The 13,608-nt window shown below is 46.3% G+C and overlaps 1 protein-coding gene across 2 annotated transcripts in view; it reads right to left on the bottom strand.

The window, feature by feature from the left end:
• The window catches only part of Ptk2b (protein tyrosine kinase 2 beta), a 117,001-nt gene that overhangs the window by 28,422 nt on the left and 74,971 nt on the right, over positions 1–13,608 (bottom strand). For both annotated transcript variants that reach the window (XM_047548882.1, XM_047548881.1), the window contains exons 3-5: positions 4,448–4,626; positions 3,881–3,968; positions 2,717–2,796 (exon numbers count right to left, since the gene is read on the bottom strand). In XM_047548882.1, coding sequence (XP_047404838.1) covers positions 2,717–2,796; positions 3,881–3,968; positions 4,448–4,626 — 347 coding nt within the window. The remainder of the gene's footprint in view (positions 1–2,716; positions 2,797–3,880; positions 3,969–4,447; positions 4,627–13,608) is intronic.

The raw sequence follows: 13,608 nt of genomic DNA on the forward strand, positions 1-13,608 counted from the left end.
TAAAGGATAAATATAAACAATAAAACCATTTTAAAGTAGAAAGAGAATCTAGGAAAATATTTCCAAATCACAGGGTCAAGAACATCTGAAGCATGAAATTATAGAAGAAATCCCCAGTAAGAGCATAAAATATGAACTATTATGTCCTGAACAATTTTTAATCAGTGTCTTTGGAATAGATTGTCAAGCCACGTAAGCAGCTATCACTCAACAAATAGTGGTCTTGATTTTAGAAAAACAAGTATACTTGGAAATATTGAAATGGAGCTACCCAGTCAATGGAGATCACTGAATTCCAGGCACAGTAAGATGGGAGGTCTTTCTACCTAGAGTCTAACTGAGTCTGTTTAAGTGCCACAGGGGGACAGATCATTTGGTTCCTCAAACTTATTTCTAGCACAGAGGCCATGAGCGTCACACTTTCATTTATAGCAGGATATTTAGATTAAATAATATATTCAGCATTTGTAAAGCACCTCCAATAAATCAATAAAACATCAGTTAGGTTTCATTCCAACTCTATGATGTTCGGCAAAAGGCAAAACCATGGTGACGATGTGGAGCCCAGTAGTTGCTGGGGTTCGTGGGAGGGAGGGATGGAGAGGTGGAAGGTGGCACTTTGGGCGGTGAAATGACTGTATGATATTATCGTGGTGGACGCAAGCATTTGTCTAGACCCACAGAGGGTGCAACCCCGCGGGTGAACCTCCATGTGAGCCGTGGCGCTTGGGTGATGACGGTGCCGCCACCAGAGCAACCGCTCGGCACCCGCAGAGCGCTGGTGATGGAGGGCTGTGCATGGGGCAGAAGGCACTTGAGAACTCTATGCCATTTGCTCAGGTCTGCTGCAAATCTAAAACTTTTCTGAGCAACAAGTCTCTAAAGAACAATAAAATAAGGGTAAGGAGAAAATATGAGCTAAGTAAATGCATAGTTTTAGAACACTTTAGTCCTGGTCATGGTTGTAAGTACTTGAAGTACAGTAACTCAGACTTCTAACAACCCTATGAAGTTGTTACCATCATTCCCATTTTACAGATGAAGGAACTGAGGCACAGGGAGATGAAGTGACTTGCCTAGAATAACACAGTAAATGCAAGCCCCAGGATGCACCCCCAAGGAGCCCAATTTCAGACCTGGGCGCTACGTCATTATGCCCAATTCTCCTGGGTAGGATCTGAGTCCACCAAGGATTCATGTCACTAACCTCACGTCTCCTGCACGTACCATGCTTCTTTTTTAAACTGAGAAAGAATGCATTACTCTTTTCCTGGTGATGTCGTTGTCTATAGGAAAGGTATATAATCCATGATGCTAACAGGACAAGGGACTATTACCCATAATTCTCAAGCAAGAGTCACAGCCCTGCAAGGGTCTCAGCCCTGCAAGGGTCTACCTGTGATCTGATTTTCAGAACCATATCTGACTCTCTTAGTGAAAAACAGTCAAAACTTGACTCTAAAATAGTCCAACTTCATTCTACCCTTGTCCTTTAAAAATGATCAGGTGTGAAAATGTATCAGGTTTACAAAGTAGGCGTTTCCCACACCCTTTCCCCATCAGCACCCCCGCTGACCTCAGTGGTCACCGGTAAGAATAGGAACCTCTATCTGATGCTCCTGAGACTCAGGACACATGGGCCAGCACGCCCTTTTCAGGAAACAAACGTGGGCTGGGAGCAGCTCCGAGCTGATCGAGAGCAGCATCACTGCACTGCACATTCCCGACCGGACCCTTGGAGAGTCGCACGGCCCCGGCACTGCAGCCCCCACCAGCAACAGCTCAGGGACGACTGGAGGGTATAAGAACGTGAAGCGGAATGCAAACGGGTCCTCTGGGTGCTGCTGTTTCACCCAGTGATGACTGACATGATTTACTAGACTCTCCAAGTGATACCACAGCCCTAAGTGTGAGGTCCACAAGCAACTGTCTAATTTCAGAGGGGAAGACTAGAGGATGGGATGTGGGTTACAGGGCTGCAGTGGCCCTGGAAGGCACACGGTGTCTGGCGTCCTCATGATGTCATTAGACTGCCATTCTCATGGCCTCTTACATGTCAGCCCTCTGTGCCCTTCAAGTTCACCCTACCCCCATTCTTGGGTATAGGCTTTTCCTCCTCTGAGCCCTGGGCTTAGAAGCAACACCTACTGAGTGTCATTATCTGCCAATCAAGAGGTTTTTCTTCCCCCAGGAGCAGTTCAAATCCCCTCTTCCTGTTGCCTGCAGGCAAGGTTAATGGCTTCTACTTGGAAGACGGGCCCATGTTCGTTCTTCCTTGTATTATGATTAATTGTGTACACATCTGTCACCTCCCAAACGCTGTGAGTTTGAGGACATTGCTGAATGCTGTGCTAATTCCACACAGAGAGCTGGGGACCCCTACATTCCAACAGCCCTAGGACCCAGCCTGGTGCTCCAAAGCATTTGTATGAACACTTGAATGGCAGTAGAAGCAAGGAACAGAGGGAGAAACAGGCAGCCCAGAGGCAAGGGCAGGGCAGGGGGTGGGGACTGAGCAGAGGGAGCTGGTCCTTCTCTCCCATTTATTCCAAGGACAAGATGGCGAGCACCTTAGAGCCCCACTCTGTTGGCTTCCCCTCCTCTCCTTCCCAGCTGTCACATGCCCTCTCCTGCTTCCACCTGAGACACATGGAAGTCCTGGCCAGCCTCAGTCACAGCATGGTGCTCTCCCAGGAGAGAACTTGAGGCCACTTACCTGAGCTCCAGACAGCCCAGCTGCAGGGCCATGCCCTCGCTGACCTTGCTGGCATAGCGCTGCATGTAGTCATTCCGGAGCTGACGAGAGAAAGATCACGGGTCAGACTCACACCCTCATCCCTTCCCTGAGCAGAGGCTCCAGGAGGTGACACACTCCTGCCCCCCGAGCTGTCTCATGATCACCCAATCACAGACAAGCATCAAGCAGGGATGGGGAGCAGGATGGGAGCTCCCTCTGTCCCCCGGATCCCCGGCCAGTGGAGCCCCTTCACAGGCTGAAGCTGTGGGTTTATGGGAAGCTTTCATACACATTCTCTCTGTGTTCCAGATTTCTCTCCCCACCCCCATTTTGGAGAGAAAAAAACCCAAGATTTGGAGAGAAGTCAGTAATTTTTCCAAAGCTCTGTTGAGAAGTAGGAATAGATGCCATCTATGGTCCAAGAAACATCTGGATTAGTGTTTAGGAAACCAGAGGGGAGATACAGGAAGAAGCAGAGACCACATGGAAAATAGTGGCAGTAGCTCACTCTGCCTTGTGCTTCTTCTGCCCAGGTGCTGGGTACTCATTTAATGCCATGGCAATTCAAAGATGCTTGGCATTTATTCAAGAGAGCCAGTTATCACATCTTTAGAAGTTTTGTGAGCTGGTGGATATCACATTGGTAGCTTGAATCAGGCTTTGGTGGGAGCATTTACACCATGGGAATTGGCAGGCACTACAAATCATGGGTCTCTTCCCAGCACACTGCCAATGATGTCATTTGATCCTCACAATAACCCAACAGAGTAGGTATTATTATTCTCTTCATTTTATAGAAGAGGAAACTGCTTCATGCAGGTAAATGAAGTCCCTGAGAATACAGGTTACTAAATGGCAGAGCTGGCTAAAAATCAGGTGTGAAAGACCACAGAGCTTGTATGTTAACCTGCTCTTCCTGCTTCATTAGCCCAGTCTCTTGGGAAGCCATGGAAGTCCTAGAAGAGCTGGGAGCTTATGGAACAGCTTAGTCTGCTCCAAGGTTGGATCAGCAGACAATGGTCCGAGTAGTGGCTTCTTGGGTGGGGCCCTCCAAAACCTGGACTTTGTCTTTCCATTTCCCTAGGAGAGGATGGATAATACTTGGCACTTAGGGTGCAATGGGACTTTGGGAGAACTTTTTACCTGTTGATAAAAATAAAGCAGTGTGGTCCTGTCTTCTTTCAGGCTCTCCATGAAGTCTTCTGGCAAGTAGCGGATTTGAAGGTCATACCTGTGACAGGAGGGTCAGACTTTGGGTGATACAGGGAAGCTCAAATCTCAAGGAGGAAGTGGGCCCCCCAATGGCTGAAGGAACTCCACTCCTTAGCATGCAAGTGCCGCCCATGAGGCTTCTGGACACCTCTCCAAGACAAGCTTCTTCTTTTTCTCCTCTGAGGTCAGGTTGAAGACCATGAAAGAGAGGTGGCCAGTAGGCAGTGGTCAGAGCTAGCTGTGATTCACCCTTATGGCAACGGTTGTCCTCAGGTTCACAGACCAGCCCTTGGCCTGGGCTCTCCATCCTCCCTTCCCTCTGCTCCCCTTCAGCACAGCACTACAGTATCCCATCTGGGGACATTTCTGGATTTCTGCCCTGGGATACAGATTTACTGTGAGTGCATGTTAGGCCTTGAAAGTGCATGCACTAGACATTGTAGGAGGTCTAAGTCTAGGATGCCACTTGGATTTTGCCTCCTCACCCCTCATTCCTACCTCCACTCGGCCTCCACGTGTAGACATTCATATTTGTCCTGCACCTCACCCACCGTCATCTGGGGGTGCAGCCAGTGGATCTCATCTGACTTCATGTGCTTCAGCCTCAGTCCATAGCACTCAGCCAACTGGATGTTGGGCCCAATCCGCCCACTCAGCAGGATGGAGGTGATGATCTCCTACAGAGGAGAGAGGGGCACAACTCAGAGGTGAGATTTTCTAGGGTGAGATTCTGTCTGAAGGATCTGTTTCAGATTCCCTAGCACTTAGTGCAAGATGTGGTACACAGGGAGCTCTGTGTGACGAATGAACACTTTGGCCAAATGAGACAGAGACAGAGGAACTGAGGAGAGAGCAGAGGTGAGGAGAAATGCAGAGACAGACAGCACAGGTGCTGTGCCGCTGCACTGCATTCCAGTTGAACCAATTATGACTCACTGAGTAGTAAAAAGCACCTTCTTAATGGTTCCCAAGTTCACCAGCCTTACTGAGTACTGGACCAGGCACACATGATTGGCACACATGATTTCACTGAATCTGCACAACATTGGGAAGCAGGCAGGTGTCACTGTCCTCACGTGACGATGAGGAAACTGATGTAGGTCACTCAAGCCATGGTATTAGGCTGGGATTTGAACCTGACCTCTTGGACTCAAGTTTCCACTAGCTGAGCTGATTCATTGGGATGGTGGGGTGGGCAAGACAGAAGGACAAGACTCACATCAAGGGAGCACGCGGCACAGTCCCCACACAAGAAGGATGGTCACAGGAAATGGAGATATGACAAAAAAGGTGGCCCCTTGTTTGTGCTTTCTTGTCACTCAGAGGTTAAGCGGGCCACTTGCCCACAGCCCGATGCCATAGCTTTCTGGCCAGTGCCAGAGCTGGATTGACAGGAGGGCCACTTGGGCAGCTACCTGGATATGAACCACCAAGGCCTTGCCTGGTTCTGACATCACTTTGGCACCATCTTAACTCGAGTTTCTCAAGTGGATCCACATGTAATGGGTGATTGGAGCCCACTCCTGACAACAGAGAGGTCCCCTGGATGCACATTTAGAAGCCCACAGGGCACTGACCTGTCCTGCTGGATGGCTTGGCAGTGTGAGAGACTGAATGATGGATGCAGAGGCAGTTGCTGTTCTGACCAGGAAGAGCAGAGGCACTATATTATTTAGATTTCATGTTTTTTATTTTTTGGTTGCTTTTTAACATGCCTCCTAAGAAGTTCTCTAAATGAAATGCAATTAATCTCTTAATTGGAACAAAAAGAAGGAGATATGCCATTTTTTTTTCTCAGAAGAAAGTGTTTCTTCTTATCTCCATTAGGAAAATGTCAAATAATATTGAAATAAACAGGTCTGAAGGGATGCCCAGTTGTTCCTCTGCCCAAGCACCCTTGTGTCTGGGTCCAGCTACTTCCTACAAAATCTTGATGCTAGAAGACCCTCCACCTAAAAAATCCCTTTCCTGCTAGGAAAAAAAAATTGCCCAGCAGAGAATTTGACTACTGCTCTGTGAGACAGATAGGGAAACTGAGGCAGTGCATGCACATGTTAGCAGTGGTCACAAATCAGGATGGGAATCAGCTGAGGCTCGGGAAGAGGGCTGGGACCTAGGGTACCCGCAGGGAGGGGGATGTGGGATGAGGATGAGGTCAAGGTTCTAAGTAGGCAGTTTCACCCCCCTCCACCCACTTCCGCCACTTCTCTGTCCATGGTCCTCCTGATATGTCACCCAGAACCCCTCTTTCCCTCCTGAGGCCCAGCTGGACTCCCCACTGCTGGGGTTTAAACCGACAGCCTTCCCTCTTCCCAGTTAAAACTGAGGAGGCCAATGTCGAATTTCCTCCAGGGTTGGGCCCCCTGTGCTGTTTATTATTGAAAATCTCTAACACACGTAAGTCAACAGAGGAGCATAATAGCTCCCCTCTCACACACAGCCCAGCCTCTGTAACGCCCGGCATCCTGCCCCTCCCGCTTCACCTCTGCCTCCTCCTACTCTCCAACCATGACTCAACTACTAATTCATTTGGTGGGTCTTCTTTTAAGGTAAAATTTATGTACATTATAATGCACAAATTTTAACTGTATGATTTTGACACATGAATGCACCTGTGAAACCCACACACCAATTAAAGAAAGGTAGTTTTCCAGATCCCTGGAAAGTTCCCTCCTATCCCTCCTCAGTCATCTCCCGTGACCCACCCCGACCCCTCCCGCCCAGGAACCACCCCTCCCCAGAACCTCTCATACGTGGGATCATTTCTGGGGGCCGTGATTTTGTGTCTGTTTTTTTTCACAGAGGAGAATACCTGAAATCTGCCCACCTTGTTGTATGTGTAATTTGCTTCCTTTTATTCATGGGTGATCTTCTGCTTTATAAACAAAATAATATGTTTATTCAACCCCTTACTCCTAGAAACAGGGGCTTTTTCTTATTTTGACCACTGGGAATTAAATTCCTTTGAAAACTAATTTACAAGCATTTTTGTGCATATATGCTGTTGTTTCCTTTGAATAGTTGCTGAGGAGTAGAATTACTGGGTCGATGTTCGTTTGACCTTAAGAGAAACTGCCACGCTTGATCCACTTCTGTATTTCCCTTGTGACACGAAGCTTCTGTTACCCAGCACCTTCTCCAACATTCAGTGCTGTCAGTCTTTTTAATATGCATCATCTCAGCAGGGAAACCGAGGCACAGCATGATCAGTGTGGGAATCAGCTGAGGTCTGGGATAGAAATATCTCACGTGCTTTAATCCACGTCCCCCAAGGACTAATGACACTGCTCACATTTTCATGTGTGTCTGGGCCATTCACACACCTTCTTCTGTGAAGTGTTTATTCAAGTCTTTTGCCCCTTTTTCTATGCTGTGTTTTTGTGATTGACTTTTTAGGAGATCTTTATACATTTTAGGTAAAAGTACTATGTATGATCTGTTCTACTCATATTTTCTCCTGCTCTGTAGTATGTTTATTTTTCATTTCCATATTAGTGTCTCAATAATCTATAACTTATCAAAAAATTCTTTTATGGCCAGTGCTTTCTGCATCCTAAGAAATCTTTGCCTGCCTCCAGGTCATGAAGATATTCTGTGTCTTCCTTTTTAAGATTCATAGTTTTAACTTTAAAGTCTATGATGCATTTCAAATTAATGTTTCTGTATGTTGTGAGGCAGGGATAAAACTCACAGTTTTCACAGTTGTTCAGTGTTAGTTGTTGACTTTTCTTTCCAAAATGAATGGTTTTTCTGTCTTTGTAAAAGATCAATTGGATTTCTAAGTTTACGTCTATTTCTGAATTCTCACTCCTTTCTATTGATCTTTCATCACACAATGCGGAATACCATATTGTCCTCGTTACTGTAGCTTTAGGGATCTTGATGTCCAATGGGATAAATCTTCTATTTCCCCCCAAGATTATTGAGCTTTTTAGATCTTCACATGTCCATATTGATTTTAGAAAGAGCTTTTCCCCTTCTTTTCCAAAACTTTGCAGCATTATAATTTGGACTGTGTTAAATCTATAGTTTAATGGTGGGGGGTGTTCGGGATTTGACCTCTTATTAACATTGCATCTTCCAATTCTGAACATGGCATATCTCAGTTTATTTAGATCTTTAGTTTCTCTAAGTAATTCTTTATAGTTTCTAGTATATAGGTTTTAGTCCTAAGTGGTTGGTGTATTTTGATGCTTTTCTAAATTAGGATTTTTTAAGTTGGTTATTTGTCTTGCTCACCCTTCTCTGATCCCTTCTGGCTGGTCTACCGGCCCCAGGTTCTAACCTCTTACACCTCAGGTTAGCAAGGCTGCAGCTTTCTGCCTCTGCCCCTCCCAGACTGGATAGTGCCCTCAGAAGAAAGCAAAGCACTCACAAATCTCATTTGTCACAGTCTGTCTCCCAAGAGCAGATGTCCCTCTTAGTCTCTGCTTACTGTAGGCACTCTCCAATCTTTAGGGATTTATTTAAATTTTTGTCCAGATTTTATCATTGTTATCTGCAGGAAGATTAGTCCAACCAAGCTATTCCACTGGTTTTGGAAACCTCTGTGCTATGTCTTGAACAAATCTGTGTCCTCTGAGATTGGAAGAGGCCTGGGGAGCTGAGAGCTCTTTTCAAGTGGCTACCAGTCAGACAGCAGGACAGCAACTGTCAGTAATGCAAGCGCCGTGCCACTCTGGCAGGGCCAGCCACCCACCAGTACTGAGCTAGACGTCCTCGGGCATCCATGCTCTCTGGGTTCCGTTTTTGTTTGTTTGTTTTTGTTTTTTCATCTACAGCATGGGCAAAATCACAGTATTATTGAGAATGGTTTTGTGAGAATTAAATTAGAACTCTTTAGACTCTCACTTGACTCAAGGTAAATACTAAAAACAGAAAAACAAACAAATGAAACATTATTTTAACACAACAAACTTGTGTAAATTCTGGTGTTTCATACACTAGGTTAGGAAAACAAAAATTTGGCCTTCTGTTCTTCTACCCTTTTTCTTTTCTTTCTCCTTCCCTAGGAGGCAGTGGCATGGCCCAGGGTCAAAGTGGTGAGCTGAGGAGGAGGAGCAGGGCCCAGGGCAGGGCCGGCTAGTGACGAGGAGTCTGGCTGCACACAGGGGACTGAGCAAAGAAGAAAGATACTGAGGATGATGGGAAAATCTATGGCTGGAAAGAGTATGCAGACTGTGGAGAGGGGAAGCCCAGGGAGGACCCGGAATAAGGAACTGGAATTGGAAACATTGTTGTGACCCACAGTTTAAGAAAAGGAGAAAGAATGGGACTGAGCTATGTTTACTGGAAGGGCTTAGGGGCAAGGACATCCCATGGTGATTTGTAAACCAACCACCAAATCTTAGTTTCCAGATAAATACCCTTCTTTCTTGAAAGGATCCAAGGCTCCTTGGAGAAATGAGTGATTCCAGGGCTGGGGCAAAAGAAAAGAAAAAAGTACGAGATGAGTCTGAAACATCATTTTGTGCCAGGAAAAGAGAAAATGTTTAGAGGATGTTGGGGATATGTCACAGTGAGACAGAAGGAGCTTGAAAGGGACCCTCAATGGCCAAATCTGGGACAACCTAAGTATTAACATATAAGGATAGAAATTAACTCCCATTGAAGATATAGACTCTGAAAAGATAAATAAGTGGGGGAGAAGGGAATGCTTTTCCTTTCAGTAGAATGTCAACTAGTAAGTGTAAAGGAAAGGATGGAAATAGAAATCGCCATTCGGCAACAAACTCAGCGTTGGCTAATGAGTGCAGGATTCGTCAATGGATGGCGAGGCTGGAGAGTGGAGATGTGATGGTGAGCAGGGACTGACAGGGCTTTGCTCCTCAGACTCTGACCAAAACCCAGCTGACACCAATAGCTCACTTCTCAAGGTTAACCACACCCAGGGTTGGGACAGGGAGCCATAGCACGCTTCCTGACTTGATGCACCAAGGAAAGCAGAGCATCATTTCTGAGACCTTCCTGCCAAGAGTTCATGGCCCAAGCCTAGGACTCAGGGTGGGGGAATCTCCTCAGAGTCCCTGGGGAACGAATGGGAGAAAACTGAAGAAATATGACGACTGAATGCAATGTATGCTCCTGGATTGAGGGAAACAGACATGGTTGGGTCAGCTGGATGGAATCTGTGGGTGGCACAGTGGCATCAGGGATATGGGCTGTATGAAGGTGTCAGGGGTGAGGGTTGCATGGTGGTATCAGAATAATGCTGACTTCCCAATTTACATGGCTGTAGTGGAACTTGGCAGGAGAGTGCTCTTGTTTGGGGAAAATAAACACTGGAGCATTCTGGTAATGGGGCAACATGAGTACAACTTGCCCTCAAATAGTTTTTAAAAAATAATGAAGGGCATGCTTGTATGTGTTTAAGAAGAGAAAGAGTTAGCAAACAAGACAAATGATGATGTTGAACAACTGTGGAACCTGGGTGAAGCTGACATGGATTCTTTGTAATGCTTTTTTTTCAACTTTTTGTTAAGTTGGAAATAATTCCAAAATGAAAAGAAAGAAAAGACTCCTATAGGGAGATTCCCAGCCATATGAGAAAAAAGACACCATATCAAGGGTATGGATAAGACTTGTGTCAGGCCAGACCGAGCCTTGCCGCCTTCCACGAGGTATCAGAGGGGCTGAATGGAGTCCAGCTCTCTGTTTCATGATTGGTGAAACTCTCTAGGGCCTGCCCTGGGCAAGAAATTTCCAGGTGTCTTTCTTGGAAGCCAGAGATTCTATTGGAAAGATGGTGGAGTAGTGTTAACTCTAGGTCCTAGGAGTGTAATTCATGACTCTTTGCTTAACAGATGCAAATCTATCTTCCTAAGAGAAGATAGATTTCAGCCTCAGGAAAGGAAGAACTTGGGAGTTCTCTAAGCTGAAACACACTCTCTAGGAGCCTGCCCGGTGCTGGGCAGATTCCTACCAGGGGCACTACCAACATCACCACTGCTCATTACTGAGGTTGTATGGTAAAGAATGTGGCTATTCTCTGTCCTTGGTTTTGGGGAAGAAGCCTCTAGACCTTTGGAATTCCCAAGTTAAAGGACTGCCTCTGAAATTTAGAGTGGGTACCTGGACCACACTTGAATCTATGCTAATGAACTAACACCAGGAGGGACCCTAGATGGTTTTAGGATGGGTTCTGGCCAATCATGTTTCACGCTTTCAGGTTGGAAAGACCAACCCTGTGATTGGAGGGTTGGAGCTTCGAGCCACATGACAGCCTGACCTTGAAGGAGAGGAGGAAGCTGGAGATTAAGTTCAATGCGGTCAATGATTCCATCAACCAATCAGTCATGCCTCCATAATAAACCCTAAGAAAACTCTGGACACTGATGCTCAGGTGAGCTTCCTGGTTGGTGATGCATCCTAAGGACATGGAAACTTCATATTTGGGATCCTCGTGGACTTTGTGTTATGTATTTCTTCATTTGATTTCTTCCTTCTTCATTTGAGCCCTCAGCTGTGGAGGAGCTTATATTTTGTAGGTGGGAGGAAGAAAGTAGCTGAATTTCCGTGCCCCCCCGGGGAGGAGTCAGAGAAGGGTAGGCTTGGGGGCTTGGAGTCACCTTCCCTGTGTTGGCTTCGGTAGTGGTCCTGCCTCTCTGTTCCTCGTTGCTGCTCCTCTGGTACCCGCACAGTTTCTCAAATGGCAGGGGCAGCAGCATGGGGGCTCCACCCAACTGCCCATCAGTTGTCACTAATGAGTTAATATTTCTTTCTCTATTAATAAATCACTCCTTAAGAGTGACAGTACAAGATGCTTACCTACTCACTCAAGTGCCAGATGGAACATGATTTTTTGAAAACAGACTTAGTTTTCTCAGTTGCTCTTTGGATAAGCCTGGGATTCTTTTTCTGCAGGAAGGCCTTGTCCGCCCCGAGTGAGGCTTCCAGGCACTCCCGCTGCCCGTGGCGCGCAGCCTGGATGTGAGAAGCCTTCTGGTGCTTTCTTGCAAACGTTGGCATTTCCTGGGCTTCTCTTTCTGCTTGGCTAATGATGATTTATTTGCTTTATCAAGTAGTGAGAAGACCTCCCCCCAGTGCCTTTGCCTCTCTCCCCGTTCTCTGACTTTTCTTCTTGTAGGTCAGAAACAAAGAAAGAATGTGACTGGAAGGCTTGTCCCCATGCACAGGAAAATTTACAGTCACGCACTACATATGTTTCAGTTCCACAATGGATCACATAGGATTCTACTATCTAGTGACGTCAGATGTGTGTTTGTGTAAGAGTGCAGTGTTCACATGAGGATGAAATTGCCCCGAGATGTGTTTCTCCTATGATCGAGTGACACTTGACTATGCTTCCAAAGGGAACGTTCATCCAAGCATTTAACCTCTCAATTCGTTTTCCCATCTTGGACTATACTGATCACACTGTGGAACTTCCCTGGTGATCTCTGTGGTCTATTTTCTCAGGCTTATCTGTTTTTAATCAATACCCAATCTTTATATTTTTGAGTTTATTAAACATGATGGATGTTAGTGACTGGATTCTTCAAAACCAAGGTGATAACTGAGGTCCCCACTGTCCTCCATTGGGCTTACCCTTTTGCAAAGAGTGGTCCTTGCCTAAGGTCACATTCCTGATGGGTGATGGCTTATATCCAGTAACCATCAATAGAAGGTAACCAAGGCCTGTCCTTTCATCCCAGTTGGGACGATTCCACTGAGGTGCCCCAGCTCCAGAGCGCCATGAGGAATGGGCTGTGTCACTGCCTAGCTTCTCCCTCTGCCAGGTCCTGTACCCCCACTTCCAGGCACACCTTGTGAGAGTCCTTGTCCTCACATTTTCGTCCAATCCTACGCCAGGTCTGCCTCCCAGGAGCCCCAGGGAGACCCTGGCCTGCAGACCACCTGCTGGGCTTGATTCAGGTCACCCTCCTTACCCATTGATCTACAAAGACCAAACACTGCTCTTTTTAAAGGTGACAGAATTCAATTTTTAATGAATAAGATACACTTAATCCTTGGTTCAAAAGAGTCTTGCTTCAACTTTGTTTAAAAAGGCGTCACTCTGAGATTACAAATTTAAAGCAAGTGACTGGAGTTGAAAATTCCCTTTGATTCTTTGTTTTCTATATGATAACAGGATAAGACCCAAACGCTTTCTTTAGCATAAGGATTAAAAGGCCCTTTGGAATTTCCCTCCATGTGTTCTTCCCAGCTCTGTCTCCCCTTCTTGACCCACAAAGTGCCTAGCCCTCAACACAGCATCCCTGCTCCCCCCACCCCCATGCATTTCTCTGTGCCCAACCACATCTCCTTCTTGCCTGGAGGACCCCAGCTCCCTCGCTCTCCCAACCTCTCCTCCTGGTGAGCTTCCTGTCATCCCAGGTGTCCCTTAAGGCCCAGTCCACACTCTGAGGCCTCTGGGAATCCCTTCCTGACTGCCCTTGACAGATTTATCATTTCCTCTGCAAGATTCCAAAGGACTTTCCATACACGTCCAACAAAATATCGCTATGATTTGAGTTTTGTCCCCACAAAAAGACATGCTAGAGTCCAAAACTCCAGTTCTTAGAATGTGACCTCCTTTGGGAACAGGATCTTTGCAGACTAATCAAGCTCAAATGAGGACTTTGTGATGGGCTCTAATCCCATATGATTGATATCCTTAGAAAGGAGGACATTTGGAAACCCAGAGAGACACACTCAGG

Source organism: Sciurus carolinensis, chromosome 4, assembly GCF_902686445.1.
Source record: "Sciurus carolinensis chromosome 4, mSciCar1.2, whole genome shotgun sequence".
Classification (NCBI taxonomy): Eukaryota; Metazoa; Chordata; class Mammalia; order Rodentia; family Sciuridae; genus Sciurus; species Sciurus carolinensis.